The sequence below is a fragment of the Phascolarctos cinereus genome, unplaced genomic scaffold, assembly GCF_003287225.1.
Source record: "Phascolarctos cinereus isolate Bilbo 61053 unplaced genomic scaffold, phaCin_HiC Scaffold_5;HRSCAF=322, whole genome shotgun sequence".
Lineage (NCBI taxonomy): Eukaryota > Metazoa > Chordata > Mammalia > Diprotodontia > Phascolarctidae > Phascolarctos > Phascolarctos cinereus.
In genome coordinates, this window is record NW_027555958.1 from 75705354 (window position 1) to 75728147 (window position 22794).

The 22794-nt window shown below is 42.0% G+C and overlaps 1 protein-coding gene and 1 pseudogene across 1 annotated transcript in view; one reads left to right on the forward strand and one right to left on the reverse strand.

Annotated features, from left to right (window-relative positions):
* Window positions 1-479: 479 nt before the first annotated feature.
* Window positions 480-22794, forward strand: part of CNN3 (calponin 3) — a 41011-nt gene continuing 18696 nt past the window's right edge. Inside the window, exon 1 of the mRNA XM_020999454.2 lies at window positions 480-844. Within this exon, the coding sequence (XP_020855113.1) occupies window positions 788-844 (57 nt within the window). The 5' untranslated portion in view covers window positions 480-787. The remainder of the gene's footprint in view (window positions 845-22794) is intronic.
* Window positions 8419-10647, reverse strand: LOC110221539 (ribosome biogenesis protein NSA2 homolog pseudogene; annotated as a pseudogene).

Genomic DNA, 22794 nt, shown 5'->3' on the forward strand with positions numbered 1-22794 from the left:
GGGCTGCCTGGAAGGAACAGGGGTCCGGTGGTCCTGGACCCCCGCCTTGTCTTCTGCGCAGGGCCCTGGCGGGCCATCGGGGTGGGCGTCTCGTCTGGGCGGTCGGTGAGGGGCGGGGGAGGGCCGAAAGGAGCCCCAGGCCGGGGACCGCGGCGGACGCCAGGTCGTTGACGTTACCTCCAGGCTTCGGCTGGGGGGCGACCCCAGCTCCCAGCACAGCCCCGCCCCAGGCCCCCACTCTCCCTCCTCCTCCCGGGCTCCGCCCGGAGGTGGAGCCGCCGGCCCCTCCCGGCGTAGCTCGGGGGGCACGAGGTGGCCCGATCGTCTCCGGGCTGGGGGAGGGGGGAAGAGGAGGGGAAGGGCTCTAACTTCCCTCTCGGCTTTTCAATTGGCCCGGCGTGCCCCCCTGGAAAGAGAGGGCGGGGAGGAGGAACTTCCCCATTGGTCGGCCTCCTCCGCCAATCCCTAAAGGCTTCGGGAAGAGGGGTGGGGGGGCAGTTTGCGGGGAGCCGCGGCGCGGGTGGTGTAGGGGAATCCGGTTCCCGGACTAGAACGTTCCTCGGACCGCCGTCTAGTCCAGCCTAGCCTAGCCCAGCCTAGCGCCAGGGCCCACGCCGGACCCTCGCCTCGCTCCCTTAGCACCGCTTTCCTAGCGCTGACTCCCGGGGCGCCACGCGGAGCATCCTAAGCAGCTGCTGCCGCTGCCGCCGTCGGGGGCCCAGCGAGGGAGGCAGGATCCACTGCCGTGGACGCTGACACGCGGAACCGGACTCGAGCCACAAACGCCATGACCCACTTCAACAAGGGCCCTTCGTACGGGCTCTCAGCCGAGGTCAAGAACAAGGTAAATGCGGCTGGCTCGGCCCAGGATAGGTCGGAGCAGGCTGCGTTCGTCCTCTCCTGGGGCTGGGCGGGGTGGGGTGGTCGCGGGCTGGGGGAGAGAGACCGACGGATGGACGGGCTGGGTCCCTCGGCGCCCCCCCCACGTAACCAACCCCCCGGTGGTCTCCTCCTCCTTCGGCTTTGTTCCCTGCGCAGCGGAGCCTCCGGCGGGACTCGAGGCATCTGATCGCTAGCCGGGAGCCTAACCGCCTTGCTTGCCTCCCCTTGTCAGGACGCACCCCCCCCTCCCCCGTCCCCGGGCCATTTACTTTGGCTTTGCATTAGCCGGATGGGGCGGGGGGCGTGGGGCGTCGAGAGCTAAGGAGAGCTCGCCTAGGACAGGGTCTGGCCAGCGCCGAGCTGGGGTGGACGCCCCTGCCGTCTCCTGGGTCGGCTGACTGCTGGCCGACCGACCACTTCTCTTCCCTCCCTCCCTCCTTCCTTCCTTCCTTCCTTCCTTCCTTCCTTCCTTCCTTCCACCCACCTCCTCATCCCCTCGGCGCACGGCGGTGGTGAATCTGGGCGGCTACGTGGCCAAATCCCAGGTCCCTTATTGTTCCCTCCCAGACTGAGGGAGGGAGGAGGGTGGGATGCTGCGCGCTTGGCTCGCTCGGCTCGGTTTGTTCCAGCCCCCGCGCAGCTCCTCTTTTCTTCAACCGCAGGGGCTGGGGGAGGTGGCTCTCCGGGACCTCTCCGCGATACAATAGCCAGAGTAGCTGGTCACGGCCGCTGTCCCCTCGGAGGAGTCGGGCGCCCGCTGGGAGGTGGATTTGGCTGCGGACTTGGGAACTTCTGTAACGCGCTGCCAAGTTTGCAGTCGCTTGTACTTTACTCTCCTGGCTAGCTTTTGTTGCTTTTCTTTTTTTTAAAGTGCCCTGTAATAATGGGCTTGGGTGTGGATTTGAGTGTTTGGGCTCTGTAGATAGCGCTTTTATCTTTCTTCTTCTGCTGCACCCGTTGGCGTGTTTTGCCATCTTTTGAGTTCTTTTGGTTGGGGGAAAAAGATGAGAGGAGTTTCCTCCCCCCCTTCCCTAAATCCCCTTCTTCCTTCCTCCCTCCCTGCATTCCAAGCACATTACATCAGGGGCTTCGGGTGGCGGGGGGGGGGGGGGGAAGAAACCGACCAATCGGAGCGGATCCGTGCACAGAATGCTCATTGTCTCTCCTTTTTTGCTGTTGCGGCCAAAAGAGCCACAAAGCTGGGCTGCTGTACTTCAATTTCTATTAACCTCCTGGAAACCGAAGCATTTCAGGATTGCCACTACATTCATCTGACTGCCTAGTGTTTTAAGGATAGCTTTATATTTAGACATTGCTACTGTCAAGCCTATACAACTAGCACTGGGGTGTAGTATTGAACTGGTGCTAATCATAGAGAGATATTGCCGTGTCCCAAGGGAGACTCTTGTCTGCTTGCTTTTCCTCCCCTCATCTCCCAAGCTACATAATAAGAAAATGCTTATCCTGACTCAATTTTTATTTGGTTTGATTTTCAACCATCTATATTTAAACTAACAGATATATGTATATGCGCACATTATATGCAATATATTACGATTGGGTGTGTGTATATATAAAATTTAACTTCAGAGACTGTAGCATATATGTTTAAAGAGGTTTTTTAATATAGTTTAAATATTTTAGTCGAAATAAGGCAAAGGAGATGAATGGTTTGGGTATAGAAGATTGTTAGAAACTAAATTGTAGGGGGTTGTAAATTTTGTAGCACTTATCCTTGTTGGGGGGAGGGGGCTTGAGAAGGCTACTGAAGAAATCATTCGATATTTTGGATTGCCATTTGTGATAGCAGGAAAAGCAACAATAAATGTGCACTTTAAAGGCTTTGAATTTTTTTTTCATTGTAGCTGGTTATGCTTTAGGACTTAGTGATTCTGTGACCTCATTGAGGTGGAACTTCTCCCTCTTGCTGATCTCATTTCGTGTTTACCTTGTCTTCTGATTCAGTTTTTGTCCATTTTCTTCCATGAGCCCTCCAGAGGATCCACTTTTGCTGGAGGCATTCCTCTGAATAGTTTTACTTTTCTCTAAGTACCAGAGCCGCACTCTGTGTGGCCATTTGTTATCATCCCTTCCTCTCCTCACCTTACCATCCTGCCTTCTTTTCAGATCTTCAGTTTTCTTAGTTTGGGAAGATTCATCTTAGGGAACAGGTGGAAGTCTCTTTGGCTTCAGTTGCCCTTTAAGTTACTCACAATGTGATTTTTCCAAGATTATGGTATTCTAAGGTTCAAAGCCATACGACATTCCTGGGAGAACATTTGTGTTTAAAAATAATTTTTTTAAAAAAATTATTGCACTGGGGAGTAGGTTGGGATTGTCTAAAACTCTTCACAATTTCAAAAGCAACCAGTCAGCTCATTTTAACATATCCTGGGCCAAGTGATTGACCCTCTGAAGTGCCCATCTCAGATGTTTGTGTTGCTGTATTAACTCCGAAGGCAGCTCTTATGTATGTCTTAGTCTGGACTAGAGGTGTCAGACATATGACCTCAATACTAAGTGCAGCTCAAACCAGATTAAAATGTAATTGGGAAGTATTTAACAAAATCAATAAAAATAGAATGGAACATAGATAAATTAATATATGGTTTTCTAACTCGACTTGAAGGCCTCAGGATCCTAAGCGGCCCCCTCTTTTTTTTTTGTTTGACACCATTGATCTAGACAATAGTAATTTTGTATCCATTGAGTTTTTCTAAATGGATTGTTTAAAGCCAATCTCTTGAGTATTCATGGTTGACTTTGAGGAGGTCCTGTGATTACTTGGTGGCAGTCACTACAATATCATCCACCAGTAGGAGCCCACGTTTCAGCAAAAAACGTTTAATACTTTCCATTTAGAAACAAGGAGGATTAGAAGTATTTATACATCCTTCAGTGTAATTAATATATATATATATATAATATTGAATATGTGGGTATATATTATATAATCTGTGAAATATATACATAATTGACTTCTCCAAGAACTGAGCTTCTGCACCTTTATTTGATAATGTGCATCATTTATTTTTAGGAAATAATTCCAACAAACTATTTTGGCATTTAAAAAAAAATCAGTGCTTTCCATTGTGTAGACTTGCTTTTGAAATGAGAACCCCTCCTTTCCCTCCCTCCATTCCTAGCCCCATTGTGTAGGTGTTAGATTTTGGAAAGGCACCTCAAATGTCTGTTTGCTTGGGGATGGGGGGGGCTGTAACGATTTTAAACATGCTTTGATACTTTTATGTCTTGACTCATGAATATGCCTGACATGTTCCTATAAATTAATAGCTACAGTTTTATGAATCTGGGGGTGATGACTGCTCTTGGCAGGCAGCAGTAATGGCTCTTAGTCTTTTGTATAGTTCTCTACATAAGAGGTACAAATAATTTTGGCAGTCCTTCAAATAGCTTATTTTTCTTGGCAGTGAATGACTGCTATACTTTGCAGAATAATGGGGTAGTTCCTGCCCTTTCCTAATTGGTCATTGAGTACATGAAAGTCGCCATTTAAAGAAGCTTTAAATACCAAGTGGTATATATAGTTTAATAATAGCTAAAATTAATGTAGGTACTATGTAAAGGTAAATGACATAGCATGTGCTATATCTCATTTGAACTTATGTGCTGCCTTGTGAAGTATGTTATTTTATGTCCACTTTGCAGATGAGGAAACTTGAGTTTAAAATAACTTCCTCAGGGTCATAAAACTAATTAGTGTCTAAAGCAGGACTTGAACTCAGATCTTCCTGACTTGGTCTAATTGCTCTATCTACTATGCAAGTGCTACTTCTTAATAAAATCCATAAAATAGGATTATAGAATATGAACATTGGAAGGGTCCTCAGGGTCCTCTAGTCCAGTCTGTACCTGGGTAGGATTTCTTTCTATAGCATGTCTGTCAAATAGTCCTCCACCTCTTACTTGTTGGACTGCTTTACTTGTTAGGAAATTTTCTTTGAAGCCTGAAGCTTGGCAACTGTTACTCATTGTCCCTAATAATGGGACCAAGCAGAAAAACCTCTTATCCCTCTTTCATGTGATAGGAGTCCAGATCTAAGGATTTTCCTTATTAGATTTTAGTGAAGCTCCTTCACAGCGTCCTTTGCTAGAAGGACATCAAGTGAAGGGAAACTCACAACTTCTCTCAAAGCAGCTCATTCCACTTTGGTTAACTCTGCGGTAGTTAAGAAGCTTAAATTTATCTGTTCACAACCTCTACCCATTGTTTCTAGTTCCCTAAATGCCAGGGATTCTCATAACTGTCACATCTACGCCAAGACTTCTTCTCCAGGCTAAAACTCCCTCATTTTCTTCAGCTCACATGTGGCATGATCCTTCCACTTTCTAGCAGTCTCCATACAATGGCTTCTGGCTTCTTGGGCTTTAGCCTCCTAGTGGGAAACTTTGGTGGGCTCTACCGTGCTGGAAAGGCTTTAGGTATGAGCCTGAGGGCCAGTCTAGCCAATTTGGGGAGGCTCATTACTAGGTTGGGTGCAAGGTGATTAATTTTTTGTACTCAGAAATTAATGAAGAGGATCTTTTAAATTGTAGAGGAATTGTGATCATTATGTGGGGTGGGGTAGTAGGAGGCTAACCTACACTAATGAAGTTACAGATCCTTAAAGTGTCGATATGATTACTTTTTGGTTAGAAAGTCTGAAATTTGAGGGAGCTTACTTTGAAAAGAGAGCATTGTGTCTGAGAGTTGAGTAGTGTTCACTCCCAAAGGCAACTAAGATGAGCAAAAGGGTTAGGGAGATGTCGGAAGGCAATTTAAAAACAATTGTGAATCCTCAGCCTTAAACAAGCCTGAATTCAGTAATTGAATTAAATAAGCATTTATTAATCACCTGCTGCATGCAAGGCTCTGTGCTAGCTGCTAGGAGTATAAAGATGCAAGCAAAATCCTCAGGGAGCTTAAGTTGTGGGGTATGAACCAAATCTCTAAAATACTAATGGGTATAGAGAGTAGAATTATGGATTTGTTTACCAAACCCTTATGTACAAGAACAGAAATCTTCAGAGGCACAGTGGAGACCAATAGGACATTGCACACTCATTACTTTAAGGATAAAGACAAAAAACAGGAATTGCCTCAAAAAGTTTGGGCAGCTCCACATTGGATTCATCATGTCCATATTTTGAAAAGAAATATGTGTAATTTGATGATACATCTCTAATATTTGAAGGAAGGCTAGTGTGTTTATGACAAAGTGCATTTCCTCTTGTGCTGCTGTAGAGAGCATGCCAACCCAATGGAACAGTTTTTATGTTTTCAAAAATTCACGTAGTTTGTTTGCAACTTTGAGTAGGTAAGATTTCATTCATCTTGAAAGCAGAACTCTGTGTCTTTTATCTTTCTAGGATACCCACCATTTTTACTCATTAGGTGCTTGGGAATGAAGGATGAGTTAAAATAATAGATTACTTCACCTCCTAGTTGTAAAAGATTAAATTTTGTTTGGGTAGTTGCATATATGAGTTTGTTAGCATCATAGTTGCTTAAACTAATGTAGCTTTAAAATTAAACTCGGTGCAAACTCCGGTGGCTCCTTACTGCCTCTGTGAGAAAGTCAAGTCTCCCAGCAGTAGTTAAGCTTGTGCCATGTGCCAGGTTCTGTGCTAAGTACCCAGGATACAAAGAAAGATAAAAGACAAACCCTGCCCTCATGGAGTTCGCTATCTCTATGGGGAGACTACATGCAAACAGCTATGGGAAAAGATAGATTGATCTTTATCTTTTTAATGGAGGGAATTCTTAAATTTTTGTGTCATGGATACCTTTGGACCTCTTTGAGGCACAACTTTTTTTAATAATAATTTTTTTAGTGGAGGAAGGAAATGTTAAATTTCAGTTAGATGTTAAGGAAACTAGGTGCATTTAAAAAATTCCAAATTTATAGACCTGAAATCTAGCTATATGAACCTCTTGGGTCACAGACCCCAAGTTAAGAACTTTTCGGTTCTTTAAGGCTTTTTTTTTTTTTTGGCGAGGCAGTTGGGGTTAAGTGACTTGCCCAGAGTCACACAGCTAGTAAGCGTTAAGTGTCTGAGATCGGATTTGAACTCGAGTCCTCCTGACTCCAGGGTGGGTGCTCTATCCACTGCACCACCTCTGTAAGGCCTTCTTCAGGCTATCAGTACTACGTCAGTAAATGTGGATAGTAGGTCTCCCGTGAACCCTTACCTGCAGTTTGACCCAGTAGTCTTATCTTTCCTCCTCAGCTCTACTTGTACAAAGTAATGCTGTAATTCAAGAAAATTGGAAAGAGGATCTTAATGAATGAATGATAAAGCATTAATTTAAGAGCTTACTGTGTATGAGGCGCTGTACTAAGTGCTGGAAATACAGATGCCTGCAAGGAAGATGGGTCTTGGCCCCTAGGAGTTTACAGACTATAAAATGGGAGTGAGCAAGAGGAGACAGGGTTAGAGGCGTGGAACCCTGGCTCTGGGCAATACAAAGCCACCTATTAGAGCCCAGGGTGCTAAGACTAGAGGCAAAATGAGGATGAAGATGAAGGTCTGAGTACAGGCAATTTGATTTGGAAGTGTCAGGGAAACTGACCTGGACCCTGAAGTCTGCACATCTATGAGGGAGTGACTGTAGTGGATAGTTATTTGACTTAGAGGGAGGAAGACTGGAGTTCAGTTCCAACTACAGACATTTATGAGCAGTGTGACCTTGGGCCTGTCACTTAACCTTTTTTCAAATCTCAGTTTTCTCATTTATAAAAAGGGGATAATAGCACCTACCCCAGAAGAAGTTATTGTGAGAATAAAATGAGATAATATATGTAAAGCATTGTGTAACTTTTCAAGTTTGCATATAAGTTCTAGCTCTTAAACAAAAGCAATTTAATCATATGTCCTATATAGCTGCCTATATTCAAGGTGTCCGGGAAGAGACGTTTACAAGTTAGCTCCCTAAGCTGAAATGGTGTTTCTCTGCCTTTTGGATGGTCTTTTTCATATGAATAATCCAAATCTTTCTAGAAATCCAAGTTCCGTTTCTCCATCACTAGTTTTTAGTTTTGTATTTTAACTGGGTTAAAAAACCGTACCTGCTACTTTCATTTTCTCATAATAACTGTCATTGATTCAAGTCTTTATCTTTTTTTTTTCCAGCAGCTGTTAATACAAGTGGTATTTCACTTGTTCATTCTTCTTCTACTCCTCTCCCTAGCATTTCAGTCAACTTGCTGCTTGTTAATCTTTTTGGGTGGAGGAGGGAAGGTTTTTTAAATTAATAATTACCTTTCTTTTTTTTGGATTACCAATAGATTTAATTTTTTTCTTTTTAGCTACAAGCTCTTTTTATTACTACTCCAAAACAGGAAAAAGTCTCATAAAAAAATAGAAAATAGTGTCTCATCTTCTTTCCAAGTTAACCTCAAATCAAAACAACCAACGTGTAGGATTGGGTCTTTGGTTTTGTTTTGTGACAGTTAAACATAGTAACAGTTGTTTTCCTGACACATTGTAGAATCTTTAATAATTTGTCAAATATGTAGAATTTCATTCATTTAATCAAATAAGCTAGACAGCATTTATGCACCCATCATTTTCCGGATTGTTGGTAACCTGTGCATATTTTCCCCAGATAACGTTGCCTCCTGGTGTCACAAGGCTCAGCTCGGTCACATTCATTTCAGTGACACTGATAACACCCAAAGTTGTATGTAGTGGGGAGGAGGGATTATTCACACTAAGTATTGGCATATAAAAAGTGACTTTTAAGTTCAGGATCAGTTACGTGAGCCTTCTTAAAATGCAAACCCATTGCCCTAATAAATCTTTCATATTTCAGTGGTTTCTGAGTAAAGTCATTCCCAGCAAGGCAGACTTTAGTAACTGTTCTCTTCTTTCCTTTAACACTTCTGTTTCTCCCTGGGCACCAACTTTTGACAAGGGGACTTCCCATTTACCAGCTTTCTCTTTTCTGTTTAATCATGTTGGAAAGGACTTTGGCTTTTGGATTTTCCCTCTCTGTCCAGCAAGTATGCAGGCACTGCTCCTTGGTGAGTTTTTTTGATAGTTTTTTTCATCTGAATCTTCTCAGCATGACGCCATTCACCAGTTTGGCCTTTAGACTAAACATTTTCTTTGCTTTCTCTGAGCCTCTCAGCTTTTCTTCTTTCTCTTTTTTACGGTAATCCAATAGGTAGATGTACCATTTTAGGTGTAACTAACTCTTTAACTCTGCGTGTTCTGATCTGTGGTATATTGACAGCTGGGGGGGCTTCACCATTATGTTGCTTTTATTGTATCTGAACTGAGGATTGGTCTTACAAAAGGATTAAGATCTTTAAAATGTGCTTATAATTTTCTTTTTTTTTAATAAAAAAATTTCAATTGAAAATCTGTTTTCTCTACCCATTTTCCCCTTATTGGAGAGGGGGATGAGAAGAAAAAGGAGAACCTTATAACAGATGCGCATAGTAAAGTAAAACATTCCCCACGTTGACCGTGTCCAAAAAACACACGTCTCGTTCTGCACCAAGACCGTTACCTCTCTGGTCAAGACTTCAAAAGCTCCGTGGCATTGTGGTTGTTCAGTGTGTTGGTCAGTATCGTTAGGGCTTTTGAAGTTGTTTGTCTTTATAGGATTGTTGTCATTGTATACATTGTTTTCTTGGTTTTGATTGGTTCACTTTGTGTCAGTTTGTAGAAGTCCGCTCAGGTTTCTCTGAAACTGCCCCTTTCATCTTTACTTAAAGCACAATTATTCTGCATTTCATATGCCATACATTTTTCAGCCATTCTCCAGTTTATGGGCACCTCCTTAGTTTCTTTCAGTTTCTTTGCCCCTATAAAAAGAATCCTATAACTATTTGTGTCCTCATGGAACCTTTTTCTCTTTGATTGTTTTGGGGGTTATAGGCACAGTAGTAGTTCTGGGGGAAGGAATATGTGCATGGCTAAGTACCGTATAGGCACAGTTTCAGATTACTTTCCAGAATGTCTGGACCAATTCACGGCTTCCCCAACACGGCTTTGAGGTTTTATTGCAGCCTCACAAACATTTGTTGATTTCCCTTTTTGTCAGCTTTGTTGGCCTTATGGTTGTGAGGTACAGCCATAGGATGCTTTAATTTGCATCTCTCTAGTAGTAATTTGGAACATTTTTATTGATAGATTGGATTTCTTTCTTTGAAAACTGTCCTACTCTCCTTTGATAGCCATTGACCAGCTGCTGAAGTAAAGAACTGATAATATTACTTCCCTACTCAGTGCAACCTCCAGTAGCTCCCTATTGCTTCTCGGATAAAGTCAAGTCACAAAGCATTTATTAGGTATCTACTATGTGCTAAGTGCTGGGGATACAAAGAAAGGCTAGAGGAGGTGGTCCCTGATCTTATGCAAGCAACTACTGGCCAACGGTTAAGGCTTTAGTCCTTATTTCCCTTTACTTAAAATCTCAGAACTCTGCCTCTCTGCATTTTCCCCCCATTGGAGCATTTTTATTTGTATATATGTTTTATACCCTTAGAAAAAGAATCCCAGGATTTTTCCTCCTGTGTTTTCTTGTCTTGCTACCTTACGGTCCATGATGCCAGCTGAAGTTGTAAGCATAATGAACCCAAACTGACGGGATGGTAGCAGATCATTCTGCCACTTTTCCAGATCTTTCAATTGAACATCAAATCTGGGGCTGATCACATCACACTTGTTTAATCTGCCTGTGAGGTTTGCAACAATTTTTCCTGCTCTTTGATCATCAGAGATCTCAAATTCGCCAATGTAACCATGCTTCATCATCACAGTTAAGACAATTATTTTAGAGCACGGCCTGATGAGAACCTGTGTTTTCTTTGCTTTTCTGCATTGTTGAGAGCATCTGCCAGGATGTTCATGTGTACCACAGTGGTAGCACTGCAAAATGGTGGAAAGAGCTGCAGTTTTTTTTAATGATAAAGGAAAAGGTATACAATGGCTTTTTTTTTAGTATTAAGGGGAAATACATTTTATTGGCATTTTCTGGCCCTTTATATGTAGGGTTAAAAAATGTTTTAGTACCTACTCTGTTCTAGGTTATAAGAGAATAAATGAATAAGACATGGGCCTTTTCCTTAAGGAGCTTTTAAAAAGATACTTCCTTCCCTAGTCTTCCCCATTCCTCCTTCCACCATAGTGGATAGAACTGCCCTTGGATTCAAGTTTTGACTGACATCTCCTGGCAGTGTGCCTTGGCAAGTCACTTCTCTCTGTTCTAGGCCTTTCTCTAAGCCTAGCTGTGGAGAAGGAGCACGCTTGCCTAGGTAGGAGTTTTCTTATCCAGGAGTTCGCTGTACCAATTAAATCAGGTCCAATCTTTATCTCTGTCTAGAAAAAGGAAACTTATTTTTCTTTGCTGAGGTAGAACTTTTGAGTTCATATCTTCTGACTTCACATTCTATGCCACATTGCCCTTTGGGCCTATAATCTTTTGCATTGTTTGAAAGCCACTAGGAGTGTGTGTGTGTGGGGGGGGGGGCTAATCCCATTTTTTTATGTGAGATTAGGATTTGGGTCTTTTCTTCCTCACCTCATTGAGGTGAAGAAATGAGTCCAAACTATCTTGACCGATTGATGCTAGATATAATGGGGTACATTTAACATTTGCCATTGGTGAGGTCATTTGCATTGTTTAGGTGGTTCTGAAAACGTTTTATCATTTTGCACTTTGGTCCATTCCCTCCCTCGAAGTGGAGTGACGAATGCTTCATCATCAGTCTTTTGGAGTTGTTTGGTAATTGCATTGATAATGCATTGAAATTTGTCCTTCTCTAAACACATTTTTGTTCCAGTTCTTTGCTGTGATAACAAAATTTGCTGTAAATATTTTTGTATTTATTGGTCCTTTGATCTTGCATTCACCCTCTGTCTTTGGTCTTTTGGGAGTATATGTCTCATAATAGGAGTCAGAGGGAATAGTCATACCCCAGTGCTTCTTGTTGTTCAGTTGTGTCCAACTCTTCGTGACCCCGTTTGGCAAACTGGTGCGGTTTGCCATTTACTTCTGCAGCTCATTTTACAGATGAGGAGCCAAGGCAAACAGGGTTAAGTGATTTGCCCAGGGTCGCACAGTAAAGTGTCTGAAGCCAGATTTGAATTAGGAGGATGAGTCTTCCTGACTCCAGGCCTGGTAATCTATCCACTGTGCCACCTAGCTACCCATAGCCTAGTGAAGGGCCAAATGGCTGCTGCTTGTTTTAGTAAGGGCCAGCCCAGCTAAGAATGGTTTTTACATTAAAAAAAAAATTAACACTTTAACATACAAAAACCACCTTTTGCTCAGGAGCTGTACAAAACCAGGCTGCTGCCCTTGGCCTATGGGCCCTTGTTTGCTGACCCTTGGCTTTAGTGGCTTTTTGGCTAGAGTTCCAAATTCTTCCAACTTGGTGGGACCATTCACAGCTTAGGCAGTAGAGCTCTGCAGTAGAGCTCTGTGTCCTCTCAATTCTCTTCCAGTGATTATTACTTCCCCTTTTTTGGGTCATCTTCACCAGTCTAATGAGGTGGACTGGTGAAGTTGTTTGAATTCCTTTTCTTAGTGACGGGAGGCTCTTTTCATGTGGTTATTGATAGCTTACATTTCTTTTGGGAATTATCTGTTCGTAGTTTTCTGATAGCCTATTATCTGTTCTTCCAGGTCTTCTTGATTCTCCCTCTTTCCTCTAGCTGTTAGTAAGAAATGAGAATTCCCACCGCCAGAGTTGTTCAACACAGGTGGATATGGTTTTTTTCAGTTGAAATAAGGAAGTCGGCTTGGCTGCTCCTCCTTCAGGTCCATAGGCCTTTGCCGCCAGCTTGCAGCCGAGATTTCCTCTCTGTCTCCTCCTATTAGAAGAGGCTGGCTGATCTCTTTGTATCTCCAGGACACAGTACCTCACACTCAGTGAGTGGGCAGGAAAGGCTTTTTCTCATTCACCCTTTTGTTCACTCTGCCGTTTCCCGCTTTCAGACCTTCCTCTCCACGTTCTGGTCTATTAAATAGCCTCCAGATTGTTCCCGCCTGCTTTAAGCCTCTCCCTTTTCTGAGCCATCCTTTATACACAGCTGAAAAAAATCTTTCTAAGGTACAGCTTTGATATATTAACAGACCTGCAGTGGCTCATAAGGAGCCTTTGGGAAAATTTGAAATGCCTCTATCTTGCATTTGAATCCCTCTGTAATCGAGCACCATCTTACCTTTCCAGTCTTGTTTGACATTATTTCCTCTCCTTCACATGACATCCCTTCCCCCCAGACTGGACTACTACTTGCTTCTTGTGTTTGAGTTGAGATTCCTTCTCTTTTATCCTCTGGGCATTTGTACAGACTTTCAAAGGACCTGGAATTTGGCCTCTCCTTACATTTCAGCCTTTCAGAATACTTATCTTCCAAAATAAGAAAAGAGTACTAGGAGCTAGGTGGTGGGACCTGAACCATTAAGAATAGGGTGGGCCTAAGGTAAGCTAGGGCATATTACCAGGGGTGTGTGTGTGTGTATGAATTAATGAAAAAGGCTTTTGTCGATCACTTACTATGTGCCCAGCACACGATGCTGAAGATTTAAGAAAGAAAACTCGGGACAGCTTGGTGGCACAGTGGATAGATCTCGGTCGGGCCTTGGAGTCAGGAGGACCAGAGTTCAAATTTGGCCTCAGACACTTGATACTAGCTGTGTGACCCTGGGCAAGCCACTTAACCCCAATTGCCTAACCAAAAAGCAAAAAAAGAGAAAACTCCTCTGACCTCAAGAATTTTGTATACCTGAATTGAGGCAAAAGATATCCAAAAAGTAGACTCATCATGTGGCAGAAGTAAGGGCTAGCAGGAACCATTCCATCCATTCCGCTGCTCCACTGCCACTGAAACCCCAGGTGTGTTGTCTTCCCCAATTAGAATGAGATGCTTGAAGCCATGCCAGAGCTTAGCGTAGTGCTTGGCACACAGTATGTGCACTTAATAAATGTCTCTTCGTTGATGGGCTGCTTTGAGTGCCTTTAGCTGAGAAGAAAGCTTCTAGTCTAACCCTTAACTGAATAAGAATCCTGTTTGAAACATCCTCATCAAGTAGTTATACTTTTTTTAAAAAATCCAACTTACTATTTTTGTTCCTTGCACTGATTTTTCTAGTGGGAGTGTGGTTGGCATGTTAGGGAATTCTCCTTACTAGGAACAAATGAGGTGGCTTGACTTATAAACTCATGGCTAAATTCTGTGATACTGTGGCTCACCAATAATATACTTTATGTGTTTCTATGTAAAATGAAAGGTCTATTTATGTCTCCTACCACTTCCATTGCTTTTTTTTTTTAATTTGGGATAAAAAAAAATCTATTTGTCTTAAAAAATATTTACTGGCTTCTCTTTTTAATTTCTAGTAATCAGGAAGTTTGCTGCTTTACGAGTAACCTCTGGACATAGGTAAAGAATGAGATGCCTGGCTTGCCAAGACTTTGAGGCTCATGTTAAGTGGATGCCCCTTCTTAAAGTAGAGGGTCTGCTCCATGCACCACGGGTATTCCTCAATCTAACTCCCCCTTCCAAGCATACACAGCAATGCTACTCTTGGCAGTGGCACCTGCCGAAGGGTTCTGGATGGAGAAAATGTTGTACCTAGATACCTTGGCACCTAGGGCCACCACCAGCATCTCAATAAGGACAGCTGTCTCTGTGATCATGTGGGGCAGCCAGGAGTCCAGGCACCCTTCATCAGCTTGGAGGCCAACTACATGCCTCAGTTTCATCAAGCCAGGCATCTTATTTTCTACTATGTTCAGGGACCAGGTTGGCATTAGTGATTTTTTTGGGTAGTTTGTCAGACCTGCTGGGGCCTCCTCTGCCCTTATCAAACAACTCAGCAATGATCACTGGGCAGGGATGTGGGAGATGAGGCAGGAGGAAGGCCAAAGCAGATTTTGGATGGCACTGGGAAAGCAATTCACTCCCTTTCATAGTAATTAAGAATTGGACTAGAAGTCCTTGTGAGTTCCCTTCAAAAATTTGAAGATAGCTAATGTTTGTTTTCACACTGCTGCAGTCTTTCTCTTAATAAGCATCTAGAGTTTCTTAAGCTGTTACTTATGGGATATAGTTCTGGACCTCTCACCAACCTGATCTATTCCTCTGACCATTCCTTCATTGGTTGATTTCCTTCTTATAAGTTGGTCTTTTTTATTGGTTATTTTGCATCTACAAATGCAAACCATTGGCTCATGTTGCACTGGCAGTCAACTAAAATTCCCACTTTCTCATATGAGCTACTGATGTCCAACAAGTTGTCTTTCATCAGCTGCGCGTAGATCTTCGCATTTCTCTCAGATTTTGTGTTTAAACCAATTTTCAGCTTGTCCAGAGACCCTGGCATACCACTGATGCCTTTCCTTCAGGTTGAAATGGGTTTACTAATTGATATTCTTTGGGCATACAGCGTTCACGAGGCTCTGACTATACACGTATTACAGTCCAGCTCATGTTACTGTAACATGAAGTTGATTTGATATGACTTGTTCTTAGTGAACCTGTGATTGTTTATTGTGTTTCCTACTTCCCTTTTTAATTACTCAGAAACAACCATCTTTTTACTGTTTTGTTCCAGAATTTTACCATTAATTGGGGTGTTAAGCTCCAGAATCCATATTTTAATTGAGTCCTTCTGGCATCTCTCCATATGATTCCTGGAAGATTATAATGGTGCTATTTATTTGCAAAATATTTCATATTTTCCTCCAGTTAAATGTAAAGACAGTTTTTAAGAATTTTGTCTGTCTCCTTTGCTCACCTCCCCCCTTCCTGAGACAGTAAGCAATTTGATGTATAGGTTATACATGTTCAATCATGCAAAACATAATAAGTGGTGCTATTTAATAGCTGTGTAAAAAGTTACATGCTTAACAAAGGCATTTGTCACTGATAGAGAGGATGCAGCAGAATCCATGTTGAAGAGATGCTACCTGTAGATGGTGCGATTCTACAGATATTCCTATTTATAAATGATGTTGTATTATTTCATCAAGCCCCAGAACACTGTAGTCTTCTGGAAGAGATCTGTAATCACTCAAAAGGAGTCTGACTCAAAGACCAAGTAGATGAAGGATGTCTATTTCTCATCTTTCACCGTACATTTGGATAGCCATCCTACATAATTTATCTAACAGTATTTAAATATGGACCAGAGAGAGATGATGACTTCTGCAAGTTGTCTCTGCCAGTCAGAGTAGCTCCTTCCATTTGTATCCCCAGTGCAGAGCACACAGAAAGTACTTACTAAAAGCCTTTTCTCTTTATGTACAAATTGGGACCACAGTTTCACAGGAAGAGGAGAGCTGGAGAGGTAAGGGGTAGGGTTTTGATCATAACTGGTTTCCTTCTATTTTGGCTGATACTTCTATCTTCAACAGTTCTGCTCCCTCATAGTGTCCGCTAAGGTTGAAGCTTCATTCAGCCCCTGCCTTCTTCCTCCTATATTGCCTTTCAGTCTATTCTGTGTGCTGCAAATATCACCCTAGGTGATTTCTGTAAGGTATCCCACTTCCTCCAGCCCTGCTTCAGAGAGAAAGCATCTTAGAGTAGAAAGAGAACATAGAGGAGCACAAAATTACACAGCTTTCTGGTCAAAGTCATAACTTCCCAAGAACCTCCTTTCCAGTATATCCAACAAGAGGCCATCTACATCTACACCTACCCTTTGCTTAAAGACTGCTCAAGGGGAGAAACCTCCTTATGGAAGACTCAGCTGCGAATCTTGATTTGGAAAGGGCAAAATGATTGTAGTTGAGAGGGAATTGAAAACTAAAGAGTTATTGGGGGGGGAGGTGAGGAAGGCACCAGCTGCTTTAAATAAATCCAGGTCTCTTAGGACCAGATTGATTCTATTCCATGAAGTGAAGGAACTGCATCTTGGTGGTGCAGTATATAGAACATAGGCCTTGGAGTCTGGAATACCTGAGGTAGAATCCTGCTTCAGACAATTAGCTGTATGATTCTGTGGGCCAAGTCACTTACCCTATATTTCCTCTCTATAAAATGGAGATAATAATAGTACTTAACTTCCCAGGATCAAGTGAGTTAATACATAACTGCAGGTAAGTGGTGCAGTGAAGAGAGCCCTGGACCTGGAATCAAATCCTGAGTTCAAATCCAGCCTTAGATACCTACGTGTGAACCAGGGTAAGTCACTTAACCTCTACCTCAGTTCCCTCATCCTGTAAAATGAGGATAATATCACCTACCTTCTAAGGTTGTTTTGAGGATCAAATGAGATAACATTTTTGTAAAGTGCTTTGCAAATCTTAAGCTGCTATGTAAATGCTAGCTGTTGTTATGTATTTTTCACCCGATCTTTATCATCCGAGGGTCATTGACCAGTTATTCCTGTTAGATTCTTCAAGGAATCTTGAATGAATTTTCTTAGTTTCTCCTGAATCAAATACTCTTTCTTAATTGGCAAACAGTAAACATAGTTGGATTGTGAATTCTCCATATCTTTCATTTAATTGTGAAATATTATGTGGACCATTGACTATTCTGCAGAAAGAAAATCTACTTGTTCCTCCTAAGATTTTCATCAAAGATGTCCTCTGTTTATGGATTACTGAAATTTTATGTAGATAAGAGAGTAGGCACATGTATTGGTGACTTTTGTCTCATGGTTGCCTTTTTCAGTATCAAATGTGCCAATTTAAAATAATTTATAATAGTTAACATTCTAATATTTATATAGTACTATATATCAGTACTGTGCTAAGTATTTACAGTTGTTCTCTGAAAATGGGATCAAATGCTGTTATTATCCCTGTTTTACCGTTGAGAGACTGAGGCAAACTGAGTTAAGCAGCTTGCCCAGGGTCGCACAGCTAGTGCCCGAGGTCTGATTTGAACTCTAGTCTTCCTGAGTCCAGGCCCAACATACTATTCACTGCGCCACCTAGTGGCCTATTCCATTTTGGCGTCATTTAGAATGCTTTAGCTAGGAATGTTTTGGGGAATGAGAGCTTTGTCTTTGACATCCTTAAGGTGTATAATAATAATAGCGCACATCACATCACTTTGAGGTTTGTGAAGCACTACGTATGATCTGATTTGATTTCACTAATAAAGGAAGAGATTGATTGGACCTATGATTTCATTGATAGAGGGAGTTCCCAGGTGAGGAAACTTACTCTCTCAATTTGGGTCAGTGCCTTCCCTTCAATTATGATGGCAGAGGACTGCCCAGAGCAGTCAGAAGTTTAGTTGACTCGATAAGGGTCATATAGTCAGCATGTGTTAGAGGTGAGACCTGAACCCAGGTGTTCCTGGCTTCTGTTTTGGTTTTTTTTTGTTTGTTTGTTTGTTTGTTTTTGGTGAGGGCAGTTGGGGTTAAATGACTTGCCCAGAGTCGCATAGCTAGTGAATGATGTGTCTGAGGCTGCGTTTGAACTCAGGTCCTCCTGACTCCAGGGCTGGCACTCAATCCACGGCGTCACCTAGCTGCCCCTCAGCTTCTATTTCTTAAAGAAAGTATAGGATTAGTAAAACATCCACATTATGGATTTTAGAGTTCTGGGGCTAGGTGAAAATAATGAAGGATTCAGCCTTCCTAGTGGTCTATGATGGCTTTGAATCATTCCTCTGTGAGTCAAAATGATAGATTTATATGAAAAGGTTGGGGGGGAAATTGTGTAGTGAAGGAATTTATCCCTTACATACTGAATGTTTATATCCATTCAAAGAAAAATCTGTAGATTTCCATCCTCTGTATAATAATACACAAAAGGGTTCCAGTAAACCAGGCTTAAGTCCAGGAGGCATAAGGCAGATTGTTTCTCCATGCAGTTATGTGAAAAGCTTATGTACATTTTTGTGGGCCCCCCCCCCTTTTTAAACACCAATGTTCCTATTTAGGTTACTTGGTAAAGGGGCAAGTGCTTGAATTTAGGATATAAAATTGTCAAGTGTAGAGTATTTGTGTATATGTACTTTAAGAACAGTCTGATTTTTTTTAAAAGCCTTATATTTCATACTAATGCAATACGTGCCAAAATAAACATGGACTCCAGAAATATTTTGGTTAGGAAATGAAGGTATGTAATACAGCATGAATGACAGTACATAATTTAGAACAGCACACTTAGGCATCTCTTTCACTTTTTATATACTGTAAGCCAAAAAGGCAAAAACAAAACAAAACAAAAAACATTACAAATTAAAAGGTATTGATTTCATAATATTGGAAGAAATCAAGATCAGAGAATAGGAGTGTACTTTATTCAGGATATTCTGCCTGTATCACTTCTGGCCCTTTTTTTGGGAGGTGGGGGAGCCTAGGCAGTGGGGTTAAGTGACTTGCCCCGGGTCATACAGCTACTAAATGTCAGGTGTCAGAGGCAGGATTTGAACTCCGGTCCTCTTGACTCCAGGGCCGGTGCTCTATCCACTGAGCCAACTAGCTGCTCCTGTGGACCTTTTCTAAAGGAGCTTTCTGTCAAAGGTATTTTTATTATAAAAGTGGTTAATTTGCAATTGTCTTTACATTGTCAATATGTAATATATAATACATGTCTCCTAATAAGGAGAACTTTGGAAGTTGTATTTAATCTTGAAAATATCAGCTTTGGTTGTTTTGAATTTTCCTGTGATGAGTTGAAATACTGACCTGAAGCAGCCTGTACTTGGGCTCACAAAATCAACTATATTTGGAGGAAGTGTGGATAAGCAGTAATTTATGTGAAAAAGCTTTGAGGCCATGTGCTAAAAAGCCCCTAAAGAGACTGCTGCATGGGCAGCTAGGTGTCGGCAGTGGATAGAGTCAGGAGGACCTGAGTTCAAATCCAGCCTCAGACATATAACACTTCTAGCTGTGTGACTCTTGGGCAAGTCACTTAACCCCAATTGCCTCACCCAAAATAAAAAAAAAAAAAAGAGGCTGCTGCTGTGATCTCAATATAATGTCCATTTTACCCTGCCCTGGTCAATCTCTATTTGGAGGATTGATGTCCAAGGCTGTGGAAACAGTGTCCTACCTTGACTGGTTGATTGACAGAACAGGGAATTTTTAGCTTAAAGAAGTGGGGGGAGGGAGGCGGAGAAGGTGCGCATGTGAGGATGAGGAGGGCTGTAGGGCATGGAGAGGCAGGAAATAATGTTATTTTGGCTTCAACATTTGAAGAGTTATCAGGTTTTGTTAGGTTTTAGTAGGGTAGGCACCTTGCTCACCCTTGTGTCCTCCCACCACCAGCACTCTTCAGGGCCTTTGGAAGGGAGGTGAGGAGGCAGAGGAAAACCAGCAGTGGGCTGCCCTGATTGGTCTTATGCACACCCCAGTGTTTCATGGACCCCCTTTTTTTCCTTTGCCTCTACCTCTCATAGCTGATGCCCTGTTGTGCCAGGAAGCAGGTGCAGCCTCTGTTCAAAACTGGTTATGGTGGGGGCCCCAAGGCATTTATAGTTTCTTCTTGTACACCCGCCAGTTGTCTTACTTGGGTGTATGGCCCCACTTTGGAGAGCTAGTGACCCTAGATAATATCTAGGCCAAATGCCTCCTTTTTACAAGTGAGGAGCACTACTGGTCCATAGAGGGTAATGATTTAGCCAACCTCTCACAGGTGGTTTATGGCAAACTACAATTCCTTACTTATGCAGCAGCACAGAGTCTCCACCGATTTCTTTAACCTTTTACAAAAATGAACGCTGCTTGTCAGAACAGATCAAGACCAGGGTTGTAGAATTTTAAGTGCACTTAATTCCTCTCCTTGAATTTCCCCTTTTAAAAGGATTACATGTGGTCAGTAGATTAACTTCAAGATAATCTCAAAAATTTCCCCCTTCAGAGCAGGAGGTAGCCTACATACAGAACATGTTCTGTGATTCTAACAGGTTCCATTTTAGTTGAAATCTAAGTAAGGTCATCTACACAGTGTAATCACAGAACCATAGTCTTTCTAATAATACTAAGAAACTGCCACTCAGGATTAAGATTAACAATTTTTTTCTTTTGGTGATGCTGCTGTTTACTGAGAGCTTTTGCATTGTAGGTTAAACAGGCAAACTTAAGTTTCCTCAATTTTTGGAAGGTTTCCTGAAATCTGCCAACTCTGTAATAGCAGCTTGAGATGCCCTTTGGGCATAGACTTATAGCATAGACTTTGTTAAATAAGAACATAAGTATGAACGTTTAAAAATCTACTAAGTATCTTTAAGTACTCTATTTTTAGTATTTTAGGTAGAGCTCTTAAAATTTTTTTTTTTTAATCTCTGTATCCCCAGCACCTTTGCATTGTCTTCTCAATAGTAGATACTTAAGTGGAGGTAATTGGAATTTTTTTTAGTACATTTAAATAGGTAAGTCTCAAGTATTTTAAAAACCTAATAATATTGGGTCTTTGAGGTGCGTCTTTTTGTTACCAGGGTTTTCAGAATAATGTGGATTTATCTCACTGAGAGAGTTGGAGTTGTTCCCAATTAAATCACACCTCTTTAGAAATACTAATTTTTACATATGTAAAGGCCATTCTTCGAGACCATACAGTGTAGAGGGATAAGCATTGAATTGGGATGAAGGAGATTGAATTCTAGTTCAGATTTGCTAGCTGACATTTTAGAGTCTCTGGGCAAGTGACTGAACCTTTCCAAACATTTGTAAAATGTTGGTCTGTAGATAACATTTAAGTTCCTTTTCAGTTCTTACTATATCCAAATTCTTCTTAGATCTGTAGTTCATGTACAAGCACGTAGATTTTGTATGTGGACATTTCTTTACTATAATGGAGGTTTGGACCAATATGTAACCAATTCTTGATTATTTCAGGACCTATTGGTCTTCTTTCTCTAAGCCCTTTGCTTTTCCAGCTTCTCCAGTTTTCCTCCTTTTCTGCTGTCTTTTGGGAACATTTGAGATGGTGTGACAGTGTAGAGAACACTAGGTCATAGTTGGCCAAACCTAGATTCTCATCTGGGTTCCACCACCCAATAGCTGTGGGGTACTGGGCAATGGGTTATTCAGTCTCCGTAGTGCTCATTTCTCTCATCTGTAAACAAGACGGTTGGACCAGAATCGGGGGTTGGCAAACTATGGCTAGCCTGGACAATCTGTTGTTTTTGTACTGCCTGCAAATTCTAAAGTTTGTTTTTGTATTTGAAAAGCAGGTAGCCTGGACTAGATAATCTCAAGGGCCTTTCTTTTTACCTGAAAGGTATAGGCTAAGATTTAGTTAAAATTAGCTATGATTTTTCATTATTTGTACTGTACCTAGCCCCAAAAAGACAGGTGATAATAATTGGCTTGTAACATAATTTGACCTTTCAAACCACTGGGCCTTTTAAAAATTTCTTATTCTAGTAACAAGAAAGTCTTAAACCTCATTTAATGCCAGTTATATATCAATGGCCATGGCATCTGGCCACCTTCTCTCTGGCAGGAAGAGATGTTTGTGGCATTTGGCATTCCAAGTTGTAGCACATTTTCACTATGGAAACAGTGTTAGAAATCTCTTTAGAGTGCAGTATCAGCTTCTGCTAAAGTATAGCTTTAAAAAATGTGGGCAAGTCTGGGAATATAACCAGTATTTTTAGTACTAACTTTAGCATAACCATATATTCCATATGAAAAAATGTATTTTAAATTCTAAACAAATTGAGTTTCTCCTGGCTATAATGTAACCCCACCTCATAGGAAATGACTTGACCCTTCCTCTTTACTAAGAAATTCCAGCTGGGACTCCCTCAGTTCCTCTGTTTTATGCCCTGCTTCCTAAACCTCACCTAGTGCTGGTGTTTGAGGGTCCAGCAGGAGCAGGCGCCTGCCTTCCATGCTGGCTGGGCCCCTCTGAGCCCTCAGGATTCCCTTTTATTGTTAAAGGGCACTTGCCAGAGCTGGTAGTTGACCCTCAGGTCTTGACTCCAAATCCAGAACTGTTTCCAATCCAGTGCCATGATTCTTCCTGGGCATGTGCTTAC